The 23,750-nt window shown below is 37.4% G+C and overlaps 1 protein-coding gene across 2 annotated transcripts; it reads right to left on the bottom strand.

Moving 5' to 3' along the window:
* Positions 1-1,696: 1,696 nt before the first annotated feature.
* Positions 1,697-22,814, bottom strand: ARL5B (ARF like GTPase 5B). 2 transcript variants are annotated; one of them, XM_074865733.1, is made up of 7 exons: positions 22,692-22,814; positions 15,097-15,157; positions 13,745-13,892; positions 10,757-10,840; positions 8,907-9,058; positions 6,912-6,951; positions 1,697-1,897 (listed from the first exon to the last, which is right to left on the bottom strand). In XM_074865733.1, the coding sequence occupies exons 1-7, from the start codon at positions 22,735-22,737 to the stop codon at positions 1,778-1,780; spliced, it is 651 nt and encodes a 216-aa protein (XP_074721834.1). In that variant the 5' UTR covers positions 22,738-22,814; the 3' UTR covers positions 1,697-1,777. The 2 variants fall into 2 exon arrangements, with proteins under 2 accessions (XP_074721834.1, XP_074721823.1); XM_074865722.1 differs by lacking the exon at positions 1,697-1,897 and having other exon boundaries at positions 4,934-6,951.
* Positions 22,815-23,750: the final 936 nt, after the last annotated feature.

Below are 23,750 nucleotides of genomic sequence, written 5' to 3'. Positions count from 1 at the left end.
TAGATCCCAAATGTTACAGACATTTGCCTTGCAATTTCTGAGAAGTAGTAGTACAACTTTGCAAGCCTTAGAGGAACAACTGTCAATCAACCAAAGTTCAAGAAAATAAGGCATGTCATGGACAGCAGATAGAAGTTATTATAAAAATGAAATATGCCAGGATTTGTATTCATTTTCTTGTTGTCTCCATTCTCTGACAGAGCAACAATAAAAGGTGTGGAATATAATTCTAACTATAAATGATGAAGACAAAATGTTTTTAAGCTATAGAACTGAGTTTCAAATTTATTCAAATCTCACCACAAGCCTCCCTCCCGCAGAAGTGATTCAACTTTCCTCTCCTCTGTGCTTTCTCCATTGTACCTAAGCATGGTCCCAACAATTTAGCTAGTGATACACAACAACTCCATTTCACCGAGGTAGTTTTAAAATCCCTCAGGTTGATGCTGAAGCAAACGAGTTAATGCAGGTTTAGCACTGTTAAACTGATCCTTTCCTGCCATCTAGGGGACACATACTGGTGTGCAAACAGAGGAACAGAGGGTTATCTTCAGTTATATATAGGAAAACTTTCCACATGAAATGCTTATCCCTATGCAGCAAAACAAAAATCAACCTAATTGTAGGCAACTATCAAGAAACAAACCTAACTGAAGAGTAGCACAGCTATTTTATTAGAGACCAGATACATAACCCTAAAATTGTTTACAGTAAATTCCAGTTAAATACCCAGCAAAAATATGGAGTTGAAAATTTAAGCCTCACTTTTATGACACATGGTCATGTCTTCTGAGCTACTCAGCTATATGAAAAGCTGTTTGATTTTCCTGGATACCTCAAGAGAGCAAGATCTATGTTGCTATAAACAGCATGTAGCCGTCAACAGCCAATACAGAGATGAAAAGAAAGGATCAAGATGTCTCTGGTCCCAGAAATGAAGAAAATCAGAGAAAGCAAAGTTGCATCACACCTGATATTATGAAAACTTAGCTCAGTGTCAGAACTTGCTTTTAAATATATCATTTACATGAAGCACTAACTTTCTCAGAACGTCATTCTGCTGCCTGTACTGTGGGCAGGGCAGAAACTTAGTATGTACCAGTGTGCTTCACACACTGTGCAGACAGTATGCACCGTTCCATTGCTCTACCCTAAGAAGCAAAATATAGGAACACTCGATGTCAAAATGTCATCAAGTTCATTTTAGAAAAAGTTAAAGGTTGTTCCAGGATGGAAGTTCCTATTGCTAGTGTCGGCATCGCAGTCACATTTTTCATATTTGCTCTCTTCACTGTTGCCTTCCAGGCTCTTTCACACAGCAGACTCTACAAAAGGAAAGAGCAAACTCAGCTAAATGCTAAGCATAGCCAAATGCACACACAAAAATCCAAACAAGCTTTTTCTTCCTCTTCCATTTGAATTTGTTTTGCTCTTACTTTGAAAGGGAACAGTCCACTAAAACAAACACCCTTCACTAAAACAAATAAAAATCCATGGTTCCCATGGCTGAAATGATGTGAAAGTCTCCTCAGGATCAAAGTTGGAGCTTTTCCTGGGATGAAAGGAAGCAGGTGTCCAACCAAGATGTTTCATGAACTGGCTACAGTTGTACAAGAAGCAGGCCCTGCTTCTGCCTCAGTGAAGGGACTAAAGATGAAATGCTTTCACTAACCCCCCTACACCGAAAGTCACAATGTTACAGTACTTTGATACCTCTTCACTAAAGAACACAAACAACAAAATCCCAAAATTTAACAGAACAACTCTTCAATTAATTTTATTTTGACAAAAAAAATTTTGAGTAGCACTGCCCAAGTTCTCTTCCCATTACTGTGTGCAGTGTGTTTAAATAGCTGGAAAGAATCACTGGCTTGGGAATACTGAAGCTCCTTACCACCTAGCAAGACATTTCAAAAAATAAACAAATAAAAAGCCACATGCAAACCCCTTTAGAGCAGTATAATATAAATCTGTATAAGACACCTTAATTTCTTGAACTGGAACACAGTATTATGCTTGCACAGCACAAACAGAAGTTTGACACTAGACCAACACTGCTACTGTAAAAGAAAAAAAAAATCTCTAGGTATTACATTTATGGAACTTATTATTCACAGAAAAGAAAAAGGAAGGTCTCCTGCAAGATTAGGGTAACAGCACACATTTCAGAAGAAAAATCCCAGTGGTGAATAATGAGCCTTCAATTTGATACAGAAGGGCTTGCAGAGATTAAAGCTGGAAAACTGCTAGTGCCCACAGTTATTGGAGGAAGCTGTGACATGGATTCTGAGTGTTAGCACAGCCCACCTGGCTAAACTTTAGGAAATTTGTGCCCCTGTACCAGAAACTGTTGTCCAGGTTCTGTAGAACATCCAGCTAGGGGACTCTTTAGATCCCCAGATAAGACGCCAGCAACGTCTTGGAGACTGCTCGGGGCTAGAGGGTAAACATGAACCCAGACAAACTGAGAGAAGGTACTTAAACTATGTAAAAAAACCCCCCAAATTTAAAAAAAATGAGGTAACAGTGAAATGAGATTGGATTTAGCAAAACAGCTGTATGAGGAAAATGCAGCTTACTTGGTAAAACCTATAATGTATGACCACCTTTTTTTGTACAGTACCTCACATGCCTTTGTCAGCATCTTTAGACAAGACAGTACAAGGCAACAATACTTCATGGGGGGTTGGGGTAGGGGTGAGGAGGGAGAGAGAAGAAAAAAGAAAACTAAAAAAAAGGACAAGGGCTCAAATTAGAGACAGGATGGAAAGGTAGCACAGCACCATCAAGAAATCAAGACAGCTTGTTTCCTAAGCCTGACCTCCAGTGGTGAGTACAGAGACTAAGATAAGGTACACCCTTAATGCAAGCTGCCATGAACATACTCATGAACAGTGAAAAAAACCCCTATGATACATATTCAGGACCTTTCAAACAGATTGAACATTGCAGTTAATGAAGTAAATTATAAAGAAGTCACATTCAGCCAAAAGGAGAACTTTTATGCCTACGAAAGCTGACATGTCCCAGCTTTAGTTTTCTGAAAATAGTTTTATGTCAGAAGTACACCCCCATTTTAATAACTCAAACTACTGATCTGTCTGTAAATATTTGTCTACAAGTCATGTTTTGTCCAGAAGGTGTTTTTTTTGACAACAACAACAAAAAAATAGAACACAAATGAAAGTACAGTCTCTTAAAAAAATTACCTGAAGAGCAGAAAATCAAACACTTAAGTAATTTTTCATCAGAGTTTTTTATCACCCCAAAACCTTATTTTGCTGTCTGTTACAATATTTACATGGTAAAATGACTACTAGTTTGACTGTGGCATTTTATTTTCAAAACTGGAAAAAATTAAAATTGTATGTTTTATAGGGGGCATTTCAGTTTACAAAGAGCAAATGAACTTTTCAAAAATTTAATACATGAAATGATAATAACATGAATATTTGCAAGCTACAGTAACTGTGAACTGTAGGGTAAGGAAAGGAAAACTGTTTCCTTCTCAACCACAAATTACTCACTTTAATACGCTAAATGGTACAAAAGGAAAAGCAACTTCTTATCATCACAAAATAATTTTTTTTTCCTTAGAAAATGGTTTTCACTTACCATATATTATTGAAGCAGATAAAAAGTAGCTGGACAAAAAAAGATAGTGAGGATAGTACACTCACTACTCAATTAGCCAGCTTATTTTTTCTGGTATTTATTTATGCAATAAGGCTTTATTCAGTCTTCAAATGATTAACAGGGAGGAAGACTTTAAAATTATTACTGGATCTACTTAGTAACAACAGCTAGCTTACAGATGAACACATCAGGGAAGGGGAAAGGGAAAGTCTTATTGTAAAACTTAATTCCACTTCAAATAAACGAAACAAATTAAGCAAAAGAGCTTAAAAGTCTGCAAAGACTGCTTTCAAAAAGCAGATCCTGCCAACCTCATCCAAGCATGACAAAAATTGCTCAAAGGTGCATGCTCATAGAAGCTGCTAAACAAATCAGAAGTACTTCTCTCATAATGTATTATTTTAACACAGTGGCTCTGGTCTTATAAATTAAGACTATAACATGCATATCAATTACTTATTATAGTATCCTGTATTTTGAGTGAAATGGATCATTTAGGAGAAAAATCTTTGTGATATTTTACTCAAGAATGTTTTTAAATATTTCCTTATGTTTGTTAATTAGCTTCTCAGAGGAAATTACAGAGTTCTTTGTGAACAGTATATTAAATGCGGAATATTTTTGAAGTGCAAAAACTACCTGTATATTTACTACATACAGATTAACAAAGATAATGCAGTGTTTGGCAGTGCAAAGACACATGCAGTGTTCTAAAGCACTCCATTGTAAAAATTATTTTAATCAAACCACTTTTAGTTTAACAGGCTCTGAAGGTGATTAAAAATAAACTTCCCAAAATTCCACACCAAGCCCTTTTCAAAAAAAAAAAACAAACCACAGCATAAATGCCGTGAACAAACTGATATCATAAATAGAAAACTGTTGTAGAAAATTAAGTAGTAAGGTGACCAAAATCATAGCTATTGTCAAGAATTTTTCCTTCTGTAAAGGTACTCAAAGGTCTTAAGTGTTAATGAATTAAAAGAAAAGTAATTATTCTCATATTCTAAGGTCTACAATATGACCATTTCCTCCTAATCAAAGTTAGACGTCTTACCTCAGGTGAGACTGGATTTAGTAATCAAACTATAGATTTACAAATGGTTTTACCTGGGAAGTGTTAAATATAAAATCATGCATTTTTTTTTTTAAAAAAAATTTTTAACAATCAAAGGGCTATATATCCAGATAGTGCTTTTTATATATATTCAGGACAACATTCTGAATTACATAAAAATAAACCTGAAAATAAAGCTAAAATGAAAAATGAAATCATCAAGTCACCAAACAAGAGACCTCATTCACAGTATTGTTTTATTTTTTTCATTTATAATTTGCTTTCCTAAAGAACAAATCTTATTTTCACACATTAGAACAGTTGTTAACATGAACATTGGAACAATAAGCTGTAGTATCAGATTTTAACCTTGTCTTGCATTCCTTTTTAATTTAAGCACTGCTTTTCACTGATGTAAATTATTTTCTGAGCATTTTGGCTTGACACTCAACATAGTCTTTCTCCTAAACATGACTTTTGCTAGCCAGCATTAATATACAAATTCATTCAACCCATCACCGATTCTATATGTATTCAAAGTCTTTTTTTTAACACTTATAACACTTATGACAACATATTTGTTGATATGTTTAAAACTTCATTAAGCTGTGATCAAATAAAAATGGAGTCAAATCGAAATTTAGAAAACTTAAAATTTTAGTAAAGAAAACTCAGTGTGCATGAATTATCAAAATAAGATTTATCAAAAACATTTGTCATTAAAGGACTCTAGTCAATTAGCTTAATGGTTCTGGTAACCAGACTCCACATGGGTTTTAGGCATGCAAAAGTGCAGAATGGTGCTTTTGGAAAGCCTGCCAAGCATTTATGTAGGTTAGATCCTTGACTGCTGCTGGGATTTCACTAGGAATGGGGTCTCCACTATAGGTTTGTTTTTTTTTTTTCCCCTCAGATGTTTTTTTGGGAGTTTGGTGTTTGGGGTTTTTTGGAATCCAATGTTCTCAATTAACTTCATCCATAGCTTTAGATTCTCTTTACAGATCTAACTTCATCCCCTTCAAACTAAATTAAAAGTTACTAGGTCAAATCTTGCAACATCTGTTTTTCAAATGGAAGCTCTCTGATTTTTCAACTTTCAGTTCCTAAATTACAGGCAAATGAATCTAATTCGAACACCATCAAAAGTTCTCTGCTCCTGTAAATAAGACTAAAACCAAAAATTAAGGCAAAATGTTTTCTCTGTAACAGAATCTGAAAACACATTTGATAGTAGGTAAATAAATGTAAAGATCAGCTTCACTCTGAAGTCTACAAATACAGCACCATGACTTTGTTCTGTTTATGAATCTGGCTTCCCTTCTGATTTGCATTCATTTAGAAAACAGCACTCTCACTAAATGTGAAGGCTCATGTATACAGTATTTAAAATTTTAACAGATTACAGCAAGTCTACACATAACACTGGCTGCTGTGATTCCAAATGTAATTATCAAGAGGTTTATTTTTAAAAAGGTATTCAAGTTCTAAATGACTAAACCAGCACTTAATAACAAAATTTTTATGCACTGGACAGAGATGTATTTTCAAGTAAAAGAAGAATCGTATCCTAGAACTACTTACCAGAGAAATTGAGAATGAAGTAGATTTCTTTTAAGGCAGAAGTTCAATTATATATCAGGTTAAAAGCCACCACAATATTAACTATAACTAACTCATTTAGCTTTTAAAAATTTGCATTCATAACTATTAACTCCCATGCTGGCTAGAACTCTACTGATGTTCCAGATAGTCCAGCTGGAGATATGGTTATCCTTAGAGGCTAAAGCTATGCCGGAGTAAAGTCAACCTACCCACTACTTTTTCATTACTAAACAAACTGCGCTCATTTATGTTAGTAAGTTATATAAACTATTTAGAAAGAGGAAGTATGAAATATTGACAATGACAAAACAGATTTTAAAAAGCTATCATTGAAAAAGTTAGAATACATATTCAGAGGAATTTCAATGCTTAAAAACAGGTTCACATATGTTCATCCAGTTGAAGATTAGTGTATTAAAAAAAGTTAAGAAAATACTTTGTGTTTCAGTTCAACTGCACTTGATTCAAGTACAGCTTGGGGGTTGGCTGATATAAATTAAACATGGTCACTGCCTCAGCAGCCAGAAGTACAGAAAAATGTACATGTTCACAGGATAAATAGAAGTCTCTTCTTTTGGAGAAAAGAAAAAAAAACAAAACAATAAAGCTATCTCACTCCAATACGGGAGGTCATCCACTCCAAGCCTTGGCATAATCTGAAAGATAAGAGATGTTCTATTGGTACTAGTTCTATTGCAACATTTTTAAAGTATTTTCTACTTTTTGTTATGTTTAAAAACATGTACTTAAAATAAATACAAGCAGGAATTGAGATTGAAACTTGAACAGAGTAAATAGTGTTTTAAACTAAGCCTACTGCAGCTTTAACCGCAAGAGGATGGTCAAGCAAGCTATTTTATTGAAGCTTGGAACTCCTTCAATTTTTCTTCCTTGTAAATCTGAAAGACACTATTATTAACATGCTTACTCATAAGTACATGGAATCAAATAAATTTTTCTTTTCTACAGGTTTCCCATGAAAGACTGCTGGCTTGAAAGCTAGACCTTTACATACTAGAAGACAAAGGACAGGTACCCAGACTGAAGTGGTTCACAAAAAGGCAGTGTATCAAGAATTCCAAAATCTCATTACAAAATTAAAAATATGTTTATAGTCAACATCAAGATTGCATGGGATCTAATCTCCTTACTCAATTTGCATCTCTACCTAAAAGACTTCCATTTCAGAAGACAGGCTTTCCTTTGATTTTCTGGGGATCTAGTTACCTAGTTTACGTCATCTTTAAGCTTTAGCTTTGTAAAGTAATCATGACTTAGCTATTCAAGAGGGTTAGCTTCACTCGTATGGGGTTAATCTCCCTAGACTTCTGTCAGATCTTCCCAAGGAAGATTCAGCTCAACGATCTAACTCTGGGAAATTTTATGAGTTGGTCTCACTGTCACAGTATTAAGTACACTAATTACTCATCTTTTTTTTTTTAAATAAGAAGGAAGCAGCATAGGATGGCCAATGTTTCTAAACCAAAGTTCATATTCATGAATTTCTACCTTCCTCCAAATGCCAACTTATTTGAAGATCTAAGTTAGTACAAAAACTAAATACTCAGAAGTGACTTTAGCAAAACTGGTGGGTAGAAAGCAGAGCTTACTCTTAGCATGAAACAATACAATCCAAAGATTCAATCAAAAAACCAGTTTGTTTTCACTAACACATCCCAACCTAAGGAAGTGAATGCTACTAATCACTCAAGACATCTCCATTACATTAGAAAATACTTCATGCTAGAAGTGAGGAAGATGCTCTCACTTCCAAATACTCAGTTGGATTCACTATTTTTGATGTCACAAGACCACATTATTGTAAAGGTTTTATAACACAGATGCAGAAAAGCTCTATTACACATTAGAAGACTGCTTTAAGAATCAAGATGAAAAATTAGCACACTTCAAACCATGTAAACAAGACACTATCCACCTTGTTACAGGTATCCAAAAGTGCTTCTGGATCTTTATAGACAAAGGATCCAAGGAAAGCTCAGCTTTCCATTTTAGTAATTGCTGGCATAAGGTATAAAAGTTTCAAAATTAGCTACATCAGCCAGATATAGATAAAAGATTTAATACTGGTAACAATTTTATGTCAGATCTATGTACCTCTTCATCAAAACTATATTTGAATGCTTATCAAAAAAATGAACCAAAAAAAACCCAAAACAAAACAAACCATCCCAATCTTTCCCCTCCACCTTAGAAGCTTACAGCAGATCAGAATATAAAGGAAGACAACAGTAGACTATTTCTTTAACTACACGAAGAAACAGAATGAGAGGGTAGCGCACAGAGAGTAAACAATTATGCCAACAGCTACATATTTGGAGGAGAGGTGTTGGGTTTTCTTTGTGGTGGTGTTTGGGTTTGGTTTTGGGGGTTTTTTTAACCAATAAGTTGAAAGACTTTCATAGAAATTTGGAGTTTGAGCTATGGAAAAAATCCACAAGGTTCAATAAAGAAAAGGAAAAATTAAAAATGTCCCTCTGACTGCAAAGATCAGAAAATATATTCTTTCAGGAAATCCACATTGGTGTCAGTAGGCTTCTAAATCAGTATTCTCATTTATCATGTATTACTATAATAACCAGTAAGCATTTACCCTTCTCCTGTCAGAGCACAACAGGACTGAATGTGCCACGGGTGATCCTTTATGGAGCTAAGAGTGAGGTATGTAGATATCTCAGCAGCTGTCATGCAACCTTTCATGTCCTGCTTGTTTGCAAAGATGAGAACTGCAGCCTTCCGTAAATCCTAGAAGTAATTTAAAGTATTCATAATAGTTATTATAAAGAACTAAAAGGCTACTGCATTAACTGAAGTTCTTAGAAGAACTGTATTCGAGCTAATCTACAATTACAAAGCAGCATGGAGTTTTAACAGACGTAGTGCATTAAAAATTAATTACATTAAGACTGAAGAAACCAATTTATTCTTAAGTTGTCTCCACAGAGAATCAAATTATAATGTATTATATGACTATCCTTTTGGTGTTGACCACATGTTCGTATATTAGCTAATGAAAGTCTTGTTAAAATATATTTCATAAAGCTCCAAACCATCCACCCAGCAGAATTATTACTGGATAAACATTCCAAAATCTACATTAGGTACTATTCAAATGGAAAAGCCTGCTAGCTATCATTCCCTTGAAATTACTTTCAACTTCATGAAACAGGTTCTGTAGTGATTAAGGCAGTAACAATTTAAGAAAACTATCTAAATTCTTTTAAGTTTTATCCTATTGTTCTGAAAAGGGAGCTCTAACAATGCTGCAGCAGCTTTAGTAAAAGCAGAAACTAACAGAAAGTTGGTTTGTTTCTGTACGAAAATTAGGTTTCCACATAGCAATGAGAGAAGAACTGGGATGTATGGTTCTACTCAGGAAGCTGACAGTTGTGATTAAAAGTGTTCAACACATTTAAATGTATATTAAATTTTGAAACTACTTCTCCCTCAAGAGAAAAAAACCCCAAACCTCTATAGTCCAAAGTTGAAAATTCACTCCTACAAGTAGTCCTGTCGAGGCCTACTGACTGTTTTCAAGACATGGTAGATGACAATCTCGTAAGAGTTTACAACACCGGAAACTCATAAATTACATGGGAAAACTTCACTACAAAAAGTCATCTTTCCACCTTTTTTGGTAGTGTATTTGTTTCTTACTGCCAGACCCAAACTACATTAATAATAGCTATCAAGTAAAAACCTCACTCATTTGAAACAATGCAAATCTCTTGGAGAAATGAACTCCACAGAATTACTTGCACTGTACTACGTTTTTTTCCTTCAAAAATTGAGATATTTAGATTTAAAACAACCCTAATTTAGCTTGAGAGTGATCATGGAAGGTTTTAATGTAATTTAGCTAATCCAATGTAGACATTAATTTAGGATGTTTGAGGGAGTTGACCCAATGTTGAACAGTCCTCAATATAACATAAAATAATAAAACTACAAACAAAATAAGTCAGAAGGAAACTGAACTGAAACTATTTTATCCATAGTATTAGATATGCTCCTTAATTTTAAAGAACTGGATTAAACCAAACAAGAAAGAGAAATGGAATTGCCTACTTCCTAATATAAAAATAAAAATGAAAAAAAAAAGTTTCCTGAAATTTTAACCATTTAACTGAAAGAAGAGAGATAGTGGTGGTGAACAATAATACCGAGTTACATTAATATGAAGTTTAAGATATTTTACAAGTCCGACATATGCAAAGTAGAATGATCTGATTACAATCAAGCAAGCCCTCTTCTAAGAGTGTTTCATAATAATTTTCCTGTGTATCTGTAATTTATATGGTTTTAAAATGTAACCAACATACATGCACATTTAGGCTCAGAATTTTTTTTGTGACAGTATAATTTTTGCTAACATAGGAAGCACATAATGTTATTCGACTGTTTACTACAAAAGAAAACTATTATCTCAATTCCCCACCATACCTCATGAGCCAGCATTCTATAAAGTTCTTCTTTTGTAATAGAAAGTCGCTCTCTATCAATGCTGTCAACAACAAGAATGATGAACTAGGGGAAAAAACAACAGTACAGTATGTAAGTACAAAGTATAAATTACAGAAAGCATGTTTTCAAGAGGCCACTACCACAAGTCTTCCTGTATGACGGACATTGACTTTCAGAGCGCACTAGAAAATAGAACAAGAGGTTTATTGTTACAGTCTTTTGCTAGAGCACTGGGAATCATACATGAAGATTATAGTTTATAAAAAAAAAATAATTATTGTGCTTGTACATTTCAGCACTGCTATTAAAATCTACTTTCATGTACTATGGTTAAATCTCCCTGGTAGATTTTCAGGCCCTACATCATTAGCAAAGTAGTGATGTAGGTACCAAAAGCACCTACATAGAGTGGATTACATCTAAAATGTGGATGACAAACTTGCTACACAGTTACCAATAAAACAGCTATTACTGTCCACTACTACTTGCATACTCAGAAAACTGTAAAACTGAAAATGAAATTCCCTATTTTGAAAGAAGCATTTTTAGCAATTCAGCATCATCTTACTCACAAGGCTTAAGAAATGTTATTTCAAAGTAGTACATCAGACCTCAGTAAGCTATGTACCTGTAGGGCTTAGCATTATGTTATTGCACAACACCTGAACCTTTGTACCACAAAGGGCCTGTGCAGTTGGCCTCTCACTCACACCTCTTCCACCTAGGTACTTGGAAATGGCTATAGCAGTGATTTTACCCTTACTGTTCCTGCCAGGCACATAATTCTCATGGCCATGCACTTGTGAATCCTGAGACACTGCTAGATCTGGCGCATCAGATCTCCCATGGGAAGCAATTGTCACTGGTATGAAAATTACTCTCTTTTACCCTGCTCCTTCTGCCGCTTGTCTTGTACCTTCTGTGCCTTATACTAGAGAGGAAAAAGACACGGCGTTACATAGTAGGTAATACATAAATGCTTGTAAGTGTTAAATGCAAACCATAACAAATGATCAGTGTTCAACATTTGCCCTGCGCAGAGCGTGCTCCAAGCACCGCTAACAGCATCACAGGTGGGAACAATGAGAAGGGAGATCAAGCACGTTCTGATGAAAATTATACAGATACTATCAAAAAAAAAAAGTTACAGGGAACACATGCTGCATTGGAGAGGAAACCAAAGAGATTACATTCACCTGAGAGACTCCATCACTTCTCTCCCCAGACAGAAACACTTTTCCAACCCTTTTCTCTTTTACCATAGCTTTCTTTTGGCTTGCCCCCATCCCCAATAACTTAATCATGAAAGCACCCTCCCCTTTCCTCTCCCCCCAGATCTTGTGTCTGTAAGCATGTCTCAACATCCTTTCTGTAAGAATACTATCTGATTCTTAAAACAGAATTGCAGAATTAGCAATGTCAAGTTGAAGCTAATTAGGACAGGTATGCACCAAAAAGCTTATTTGTGGAATTTTTATATTACTCCAAAGATTTTGTTTATATTCCTTCAATTTACAGATAAGGAAAAAGAGAAAAGAGAGATAGTAACAAAGAAGTAGGATTAGAAGCCACCACTATAATTCTCCAACATATGCTCCAAATCACTTTGCCTTATAAAATGAAGGAGATTCATTACCCATTGAAAATGACAACAAAGTACGAAAAACTAAGTCAATTTAATGCTGCTGTGGCTTTGAGATGTCTAACAGAGGAGGAGGAACAGTCAAGGAATTATTCCCATCAGGGAGGCTAGGATTAGCATACTGAACAGACCCCTTTTCTTACTCAACTGTTTCCAGCAGACAAAACTTCTAAGGGAAAGTTCTTCTCTCCAAGTGCTAGAAAGCACTGGTTTTCAAAAACTTACTAGCCAGAATATGATGAACAACATCCCAAAAGGATCAAAGAAAGAAGTAATATATGCATTTCCCCAAATGCCAAAATCAAAGATTCTCACTGGACAAACATCAAGAACTTATTGTTATTGCATCAGATAATGCTGGCAGAAGTATCTTCACCCTCATGTGTGTCTTAGATGTAGTCATACTTTTCTAGATAAAATTAAAACCAAGTTTAAAATACTAGAGACGAAGGTTGAGATGTCATTTCGGTAGATAAAAAGTTTCTGAACATCGGGGATGGATCACTCTAATCTCTCTCTCAAAGAGGGGCATAGGACAGAAAACCTCATTTTACAGGAGGATGGAATGCTTATATAAAGAGTAATATCTACAAGAGATCTCTTTGTGCGAATGGTAAGAAATTGTCTAAAATCTTTTACATCAATGTAGAAGTCTCAAAGCGAGTCTACAGAGATTTTATATGCATGTTGTGTTGACAACCTTTTGGCATCAAAGACTGGCATAAAAAACAAACCTCCAAAAGACAACTGTTGCTGAGTTCTACTCCAAACCTTTCCAGAAATGGCAGCTTTACCAGTACCTTTGAGTATTGCACAGCTAGACTTTCTGTTATCCTTTGAATAAAAGCCACAAGCTGATGAGCTTTTTAAATACTGTTGCCTAGAGAAAGTTTCATTCGCCATTCTTAATTATCATTACCTCAAAAACATTTCAGACTAGATGTACAGAAGTTAGGTTAACCACTGCAAATGCACACCAAATTTGCAAAGTACACTGCTTTTTTTTTTTAAAATCTACTTGGAAAAACATGCAAAAAACCTGTTTGATCTGAAATGTATTTTGATATCATTTGATTATCTAGGAAAATAGTCTACCTTCAGTTTATACCACAGATCAGACAACATTAAAGTATACAGGAAAAATACTTCAAATATTACCAGAAAGTTGGCATACCAGAGACACCGTACACTTTTTGGGTTTGTTCTTCCTCAAAAAGATTTAAAAACAATACAGTTGAAATATTTACAAAAATCTACCAATATTCCTAACAAATAATTTCAAACAAACTTATTAAATTTGCAGACTTCAAAGCACCACCTCATACCTCTGTGTTTGAGTAATATGTATTCCACGATGACCGTAACGATTCTTGTCCTCCAATATCCCACATTAAGAAATGAGTATTTTTCACCACTATTTCTTCTACATTGCTTCCTATGGTTGGAGAAGTATGAACCACTTCATTCATTAAGCTAAAGGAAACAATATCACACCATAAAGACCAGACAGTAAAATCCACAAGGATTCTCACAGCTCAATTACAACAAATTTGTTGTAGACAATGTAAATATGTGTAACGGATAAAAAAAGATTAGAAAACAAGGCATATTTCAAAAAGCTATACATTTGAATTTTTATAGAAATAAAGCAAATGTTTAAGAGCAGTTCTTCAGTAAAAAGATTAGTTCAATCTGAATTTCGGCTAAAAACTGGTTGATGAAGTTCTAGTGTGCTTTTGTAGCGGAGACTGTAGACATGCCTAAAGATATCGGCAATGAAAAATAAGCACATAAAAGGTGTATAAGAAGTGGATAAGCACCTGTCTTTTCAGAAGCTTCTCTTTTTAAAGGACACTCTTTAACAGATACTTAAACTGCACTTGTTTCAAAGTAGAAACTGCTATTCTAAAGATCCCAAATAAGGGGAACACTAAACTGGATAAAATATAAATCAGATTACCAGGGCACTCAACTTAGTAATTTAATATTAAAACAAATTCCAAAGGACTGTTTGTTTACATAGCTGAAAATTTCTCAGTACTACCTTTAAGTTTTGTCAAAAGTGCTTAGGAAAAAGTTTTTTTGGAAAACATCCTCTGTTGCCTTCATATCCAAATACATGCATAGCAATTTGGCTACACCCTCCTCCTTTTCCACAATTACAATAGTAATTATCTTCCTGCCAATATTCTTGAATTTATCATAGATATTATTGTAATGATGACAAGATTTGGGTGCAATGATATTATTGAAAATGCTTAAGGTAGTACCCAGGCAAGATGAACTACTATTTTGGTGAATCCTCCATCATAAATTTTAGACACAGGAATCAGGAAACATTAATGGATTTTTGCAGAGTGACTAGAATTTCCATTAATTTAAAAATCACTTCCTTCTCTGCAATTCTTGGCGACAGGATAGGCTTTGATTGCAAAAGAATTTCCAGTGCACTTTCTGCCAGTATGTACAATTTTTGTTATTCAACTTACAGTTCTGTTTTAAAACACTATAGTTCCTTCACTTATCACTTAAATATTTACTCTGTTTAGAACAACTGATACCATTAATGTACAAACTGTGATCTGGTACCTCAGAGGTTCCACCAGTTTGCAAAGCTGAATTTTCAATGATTAAACAGTGGCAAATACCAAAATGTAAACAGAAATCATATACTTACAACTGGTAAAGAATAGTAGTCTTTCCAGCATTATCAAGTCCCACTATGATTACTTTATGCTCTGCATATACACAAAAAAGACAAGAACAAATTAGTGGAAACAGCAATAATTATAATTCCCATGAATCACTTTTCCTTGACGAAGAAAGCAACTGCTTGTTTGTTTTATTTCAACAGCTTACACAGAATACTGGTGATTTCAGTACAGAAAATAAAAATCCACAAAACCTCATCTTCTCTTGAGACTAAAGTTTTAGGAGAAGTCAGTACTGGAAGTCTTCACAAAGGAATAGTTACTAATATGATTACTTCATCAAAATAATCTAGTTTTAGAAAGAAAAGTAAAATGAAAAAGTATAACTCATAGCAGTGTATCATCTTAAGAATATCACCAAACATCCAAAGACTGCATGAAATATTAGCCTAACATTCGAGGCTCAATAACAGCCACTTGTTAAGGGACCACCATAATTCACAGAGTAAAAACTAAGAGGAAGCTGCATTTTGAATAGATCAGAAATTCCAGTGTTGCAATTTCTGAACTGAAAAGTCACAGAATAACAGAATGGTTGAGGTTGGAAGACACTGCAGGAGGTCATCTGGTCCAGCCCCCCTGCTCAAGCAGGGCCACCTACAGCCAGTTGCCCAGGATTGCGTTCAGGCAGCTTGTGAGTATCTCCAAGAGTGGAGACTCCACAATCTCCCTGGACAACCTGTGCCAGTGCTCAGTCACCCTCACAGTGAAAACGTGTTTCCTGATGTTCAGAGGGAACCTCCTGTGTTCCAGTTTGTGCCCACTGCCTCTGGTCCTGTCACTGGGCACCACTGAGACAAGCTGGCTCTGTCCTCTTTGTACCCTCCCTTCAGGTATTTATATACATTAACAAGATCTCCCCTGAGCCTTCTCTTCTCCAGGCTGAACAGTCCCAGGTGTCTCAGCCTTTTCTCATACATGAGATGCTCCTGTCCCTTCATCATCTTTGTGGCCCTTCCTTGGACTCTCTCCAGTATGTCCACGTCTCTCTTGTACTGAGGGGTGTGGAAGTGGACTCACTCCAGATGAGGCCTTACCAGTGCTGAGCAGAAGGGAAAGATCACCTCCCTCAACCGCTGGAAACTCAAGCTTATAGAAAAGTGATCTTCTAAATGCTGCAATATTATTTTTCCAGGCACAGGGGAAACAAAACCAAACCCAAACAAAACCAACAGAAAAACCCCAGAACTTATATGCTTCTCTGTAGTTAATCCTTCTTAGAATTTCAAATACAGCAGCACAGCCAACTAGAATGGTGGTTCTTTTGATAAATGTGTAAAGTTAGAAGATACTCATCTGCTTACTGACAAAAAAGCAAATCACTTGAGAGCAGAGAATTTACAAATGGATACTAGAAGTAAAACTTGTATAAGTCTGTGAATAGGCTCACTTTTGAAGAGGCAATATTTAAAAATCTAGGGCGCTTATTCCAAAGCAAAACATGGTTCACAGCTTAAGGTATTCCTCTAAAATACCACATTCAATCTACAAGACTTATAACAAATTACTAAAAGATCAGAAGATCTATCATAAATATCAAGTTGGTGATTTTTTGTCAGCAAGTGGGCAGTCTAAGGAAGAACTAAAGTGCTTGTTGCTTGTTTGTTCATGTTTTGTTTGGGGGTTGTTTTGTTGGTTTGGGTTTTTTTGGGGGGTTTTTTTGTTTGCTTGTTTTTAAATTATTTATATATAATAACCTAGGTCTTTTCAATATTGAAACTGATTTTAATAAAATGATCTCTTCCTTGGGACTTTTAGAAGTTTTGCTATGCAGTATGTTGAAAGGTATTTCCTTGTATCAGTTCCCTTACTACTGCATCCTGCCATCATGTTCTAAGGAAAGAACTTTTCCTGGCCTTACATTCAGTGATACTTCTAGCCCCATAAGCAGAAGTAATTAATAACCTTTCCCAATACATAAATGGTATGAAATCCTCTCTGCTTTCAACCCTAATAAACAATACCATAGTTAAGTTTAAAGAACTTTCAAAGTTCAAACACAGAAATACCCCTCTGTTGTTTTCAAAACAGTCATGTTGTCAACTATTGCTTGGAAGAAGATGATTCTACTTCTGCAACATTCTGTTTATTTTCAAGGAGGAAAAGACAAGGAATTCCAGACAGGCATTACATTTCTCTTTCCCACCTTCACATCAGAATACAGTCTTACTTAGGAATGAATGAGAAGCGTTGGATGAAACAATATCACGGTACTTAAAGTAATGAAAAAAAAACCAAACCTGCATTGAGATGACTGTTTTTGAAAGCCACTGAATGGTTTAACACTAATTGGGGAAAAAAGGAACAGCTTATTTGTGTTACTCCACAGTCAAATGGTATTTTATAGAGTAACTGGATAAGCACAAACAACAAACAGTCACACAAGTGTTAATTAATGTTGGTTTGGGGATGAAAATAATATGAAAGCATCACTACCTCTTACAAATATCAGTTTCCACTTTTTACTAATGCAGTTGCTTCCAGAACTGTCATCTAAAGTAATGGAAAACTCTTAACTTAAAAATTCAACTTTTGAATATGTTTGTGTCTAGATTGGTTAGATTACAGAATTTTAACTTGTATATGTGCATTAGAGGAAAAACACATGAACTTAAAAACTGCCAAACTAAGAATGAAATTTTAGCAAGACAAGTACTTGTTTACAAGAGCAACTAGCAGAAGATAGATGCTACATCTAAGTGAAAGGATAATTATGGAGTAAACCACAGGCAGCGATTTATGCTCATATTTGTGTTCTGTACTTATAGACTAACCCAATTTCTCACTTTCACTGGCTGGTATTCAAACTCAGTTTGGGTTGAACTCAGTATCTTCCCAGTCCACCATGTTCTTGGCAAAAGAAGAAAATTCAGAGCAGAATCTTTATAAATCAGGTAGAAAGTGGGAAAAAAGTAAGTAGAAAAAATAGGCATATGCAGTGGAAAAAAAGACAGTATTAGACTACTGTTTAAAAGAATCCAAAGAATTCTGTTATAACAACCATTCCTAGCAGACTGTTTAAAAAAAAAAAAGTACATAGTATTGTTAAAAAAAAATCTCTGGCAGTCTAGTATCACAAAATAATAGGACAGTGAAGATGATCTTCTTGCAGATGTTAGAAGGAAGACATAATATGCTCTTCACTTACTCTTTTAAATTCTTCTGTGGTAACGGATCCAAAACTGAAGATTCAATTTCCCCAACTTTGCCCTTTTTCCTCTAATTCACAAAAATTAAAAATAAATGTAAATAATGATGAGCAAGGCTCATTTCCAACATATTTGAAAGAATAAATAAATATTGGAAGGGATATCTGTACTTTTCAAGCTGTGAAACACAAACCCCACACCTAGTTCCAAAGAACAAGAATCTTGGAGGCTTCAAGGCTGAAGACAGAATGCAGATAGAAGTTTGCTACGCAGGAGGCAGGAGGAGTAGCATTTTACTAAAGTTCAAAGACATTTCAATACAAGGATTCATTCTGCACACTAAAAGCTGCCTTAGAGTCTTCTTTTAGGCACAAAAAACCTGGTTAAATACATCTCGTATTTCCAGACTGGATTACAAGAAAGTAGCCTTTAGTAGTCACTGGAACCAAAATCCACTTGGTTTTGCAGTTAACGGTCTCTGCTAAACTGTGGAGTTACAGAAGTTTACCCACCTTGACTTAGAGGTTACCATTATTTTTCTTACAGCAGCTTTTTAACGTCTATAGCATTTATTCAGAGCAACCTGGAAGACTTTGAACACCTATCATTCAAAAAAATTAAAATACAGATTTGTGAACTTCTTAAAGAACTATATCAGCACACACACACAGAGAAAGGAATAAGGTATTGATAACTGTCAGAGTTGCCTTTATCAGGGTTGCTGATGCTCACTTCTGTTTTTTCCTTATGGTTTCATTAAGAGCAATCTTGATAGTACTGATGGAATGGTAAGTCAAGCAAGTTTTATTCAACTATGTGTTAACACAGGCAATCAGCAAGTTGTTCTAACATTTATTCATATTACTACACGCTGCTTAGAAGACTGTGCCATTTGAGTACCAAATCATAGCTTAAATAAGGCCCTGGAACAGTTTAAAGACTACTGCCAAACTCAAACTGGAAATGAACCCTTCCAAACATATTCACAGAACTAAACAGATTATTCCCTGATGGACCGTGTTCACTGCAGAGACTGTTAGCCTTCCTCTCTTTCATTAGTCATTGACCCAGATCAGCACAGGCATCACCCAGTTTCCTTAAACTGCTCTGCACTGCAGTTTTTCTTATTCCATAATCCCCCATACCAGATTTGGAGAGTAGATGGTGCACTGCAATGGAAAAGCAAGTGCATTATGCCAGGGGAGCAAGAAAAAGAGGCAAAGAAAGGCTTTCCCCTTCTAAAAGTTCCCATCATAGGCCAAAGCCACGTAACGCTATTTTAACTGTTACATTTTCCACCATGAGCCAGTCTGGGTTTGCCAAAATGGGCTAACCATAATCAAAATGGGCTGAACCACTGGAACAATTTCTGCTGCATGTACAGTGAGTTGAAAAAGAACCACAGACAGATTTAACTCCCTGGTAAGAACACACAGATGCTACCCAAGTCATAGGGCTAAAACAGTTGAATACTAATAGCAATAAATGCTCCTGGAAGAGGTCAATAGATAACACTAGTCAACAGACACTTATCATGGAATGTCTTTAGAAAAAGATTAGGTCAAGTCTCTCGACCTTCTTTCCAGTACCTCATCTTTTCCATTGGAAAGGATGGTAAGAGAATCAAACTGCAGGAGTAGTAAAGAAGATGTGTAATTTAATAAAATGATATTCAGTGCTTTAGTAGGATATAAGGTACCTTCCTTACAAGGTTCTCCTGCCAGGCAGAAGTCACTCTGAATGAACTCAATTTTCTGTACATTGCGCATTTACTGTAACTGCACTGAACCCTGAGGCACAAAAACACACGGGGCTTATTTTAAGATGTTAGTTATCTTAAGATGTGCATTTTTCAGAAAGCTACCAATATATCTTCCTCCTGTGAGTTAACAGTATTAGCTCACCAGTAGATATTTCTTTAATGCTGTCCAGACATTGTTGATCAAGTACCTTTCAGAATGGACATTTTCAGCTCAGCTATTATTCACATTTATGTAAAGCAATACTGCAGTGCATAATTAATATTCAAGTGAAATGCCGACGATTTCCTGTTCTTTATCTTCTAGCACTTAGACACACCTCCCCCATGCTCTGCTTGATGGAAGACAGATGGCACTTTCTAAATCATTGCTTTGTTTAACCTTTCATTTTTCCAGTATCAAGTGCTTCAGACTATCAGCACAACCCACACTAGCCATGGTGAACTGATGATATGCTCCACACACATCAGAGTCTATTTGCATCTTTGGCACATTCCCTCTAGATAGTCAAAATCATTGTGTAAGCTACCGTGCTAGTCTGCTCAACAAGCAGTTTCATGGGACAGCGTATAAATTCTCCAATAAAATTGTCTAGCTTTGATATAACCAGAAGACCAACAAAAGCAAACTCAATAATTACTACGCTTTATTATTACTAATAATATTATTTACAGGAAAATAGTAATGTAATTAGAGAATAATTTCCCACTAGATGTGTCAAAACTTTATGTTTGAAGAGAATTTTCTAGGATGGTATTTCAATTTTGGGCATGAAAAGAAAATCACTTTCTTCTCTATGGTCACCACAAGAAGAGGGGCAAAAAAACCCAAAAAGACCAAACCAAACCAAAAAGAACCCCCGCAACAAAACAAGATCAGAACACACCCCAGAAGCCTGCCATTGAGATGAAAGCCAAACAGTAAGTATTTCATGGTAGCGCCTCATCTATCTTAACTGTGATACTAATTTTTATTAACATTTTAAATGTATGAAGAATAACTTTCAGGAATTAATATACAGTAACAAAGACAACATGTTTTACACTAATGAAATAGAATCAATGTAATCTAATGTTGTCATGTACAAAAAAAAAAAACACCCACACAAAAAACCCAACCAAACTGCACCTCTTACTTCCTTCCTGAAGATATGTATTGACATCATAAGGTACCATGTAGACCAACACTAAAAGCCACTGGAAGTTATTTCCTGATCAGTTTTCTGCTTATAGATATCTCTTGGAGTTCTTCACGGAAGGAAAGGAGTCACAGATTGCAGTATTTGATGAAAACCAAAAGAGTACACTGCTTTCTGGAGAATCGGGGGAACCTTGAATCTTAACAAATGGGTTTTCCAGTTCAGAAAACTAAGAATCTTCAAATCAACAACAACAAAAAATTCAGAAAACTGTTAGAAGAGTTCAGAAACAATGTAGTGGGATAGTGTGTGTGTGTGTGTGGGGGGAGAAGATAAATGGTCTGCATCTCCCTCCGACTCCTATCTCATGAAAGGACAGTGTGATACATAGATCTTAATACCTACACACACTGACACTTTTCTGTGGTATTGACAGAATTAGAATGGGTTATGTGCACTCACAGGGACAAGACTACTAAAAGCACACCAGGAATACCCACCTCCCAAAACTTGCAAAATTGTATTAGCAACAGTGTTGTACAAAAAAAGATTAACTATATTTTTAGTAACTTTAAAGTGAGAATGAGTGTACATTTGGAAACCTCATGAGAGAACAGTAATATAAACATCAGTTTGCCTGCTCTAAACTCGGGGCCTCACACAAAAACAATCCAAATGATAAATTCTTTGACTATTTTATTTTCTAACTAAAGAAGTCCAGGTAAACAAGATTCATTAAAATAAACAAGCAGATAAAACATATTTTTCTATTTTTATAACTGTTTGAGCTAAAAGTGGTGGCAGCCACAAGTTTTGAACTCTGGATTACAGCATGAGCCATTATTGTGGGGCTGGCTGCACTAGGTAGGAGAGAACGGAAAGTTATCCTCTTACGACCTTTTTATTATTGGCTTGAGAAGTTAATTTCTTGGGTCACTAATTGTATTTAACTAGCATCTTTGCCAAAACACAGGCAGATCTTTACCTCAAGGGCCCCAACGATAATTTTGGTGGACTTTTTTCTTGATAAAGATAAAACCAGCACGATTTTAGCAGCAGACCCTGACTTAAAAACGGAGGGACTGCAAAGACAAACAAGACCTCCATCGTCCATCAAAGCTTCAGCCGCTACAGCGGTGAACAACCATGTCTGAGAGGCAGCCGCATTCGTCACGACGCGAAGCGGGGAGCACACCCGCGGCTCGAAGGGCGGCCCGGGATACGCGAGGCGTTCGGAGCAGCTGGGGGGGAAAAGGGGGCCGAGGGGACCACCTCAGCCTCAGAAACAAAGCGGCTCCGAGCATGAGGCGCCGCAGAACCCGCGCTACAGGCGCTGCACAAAGAAAAGCCCAACTTTTGCCGGGGCGCGCCCTCAGGTGAAGCCCGGCGACCGGAGCAGGCCTCCGACGGCTGCCCGCGGACCCCTCAGCCCCGCGGGCGCCGCTCCCCGCCCCACCCCCACCAGCGTGCCGCCCGCCCCACCTCTCCGCACCGACTCGGGCGCCCGCGCGCACCTTGGCTACCGAAGAGACTCCACAGCTTGGCGAAGATCAGGCCCATGCCTGGCCTCGGCTTCCCGCCGAGCCCCCCGGGCACCCAGGGCTCGGCCAGGCGGCGGCGGCGGCAGCGGCGGCGGCGGCAGCTCCGGTTGGGCGGACGCAGCCCGCAGCGACCCCGGGGCAGCGGGGGGGGGCAGGGAGGGCGGGCATACGGCGCCGCCCCGGCCAATGGCCGCACGGCGCGAGGAGCCGCCCCAACGCCTACGCGGCCCGTCGCGTCGCGTCATTCCATGCGTCATCACGTACGCCCGCGGCCTTAGCGGGAGACGGGTAGTGGCGGGTGGCGGCCGCGTCTTTCCAGGCTGAGCTGTTAGGAGAGGTCAGGCTTCTCCCCAGGGCTGATGAAGAGCCGAGGGCTGCAGGGTCTAGCGCGGCCGGGGTAGAGGAAGCCGCCCCGCGGGGCGTGTTTGTCTCCCGTCCGGGGCAGAAGCAGCCCCAGCCCCGGTGTTCGGCCCGGGAGCGTGGCCGGTCTGCGCTGGCCGCGGCCTTCTCCCGTTTCCGTGTCATTCAGCCGGGCGCTGCTGTGGCTGGTCCACGGCCTTCGTTACGGTTAGGAAGGGCTGGTGGTTTTCAGGGCACTCAGTACTTTCCTGTATAGTAAAGCATTTAAAGCCAGCGAACTCTTTCAGTTCTGTACTGAAGGTTCTTGCATATTGAACTCTTGTCTGGGGGCCCCGGTGTCCTCAGCCGGCAGCACCGCGGGGAGGGTCAGCGGAAGAGCTCGAACCCTGCTCCGCCTTAGCGAAGGAATCCGCAGGCACTTAACGCAGGAGGGGTGGAAACACCAAACCTGTTATTTCAATCCACCCAGCAGCATTTAAGCTCTCTCGTGCGGGGGGGGAAGTGCTGTCAGCAACGTTTTGTCAAATGAATTTCTTTATATACTGGAATTGTATTTTGAACTTGCGGCCTGGGCTGCTGCAGCGTTGCAAACCTTCCTGCCCCGTAACTCAGGGACACGCCGCTCCACCGCAGCCACCTGCCGGCAGCGATGCGGGCGGCTGTTCGAGACAC

The sequence above is a fragment of the Strix uralensis genome, chromosome 1 (genome assembly GCF_047716275.1).
Source record: "Strix uralensis isolate ZFMK-TIS-50842 chromosome 1, bStrUra1, whole genome shotgun sequence".
Lineage (NCBI taxonomy): Eukaryota > Metazoa > Chordata > Aves > Strigiformes > Strigidae > Strix > Strix uralensis.
Note: the sequence above shows the minus strand (reverse complement) of the source record. Positions and strands in the feature narration are given on the sequence as shown.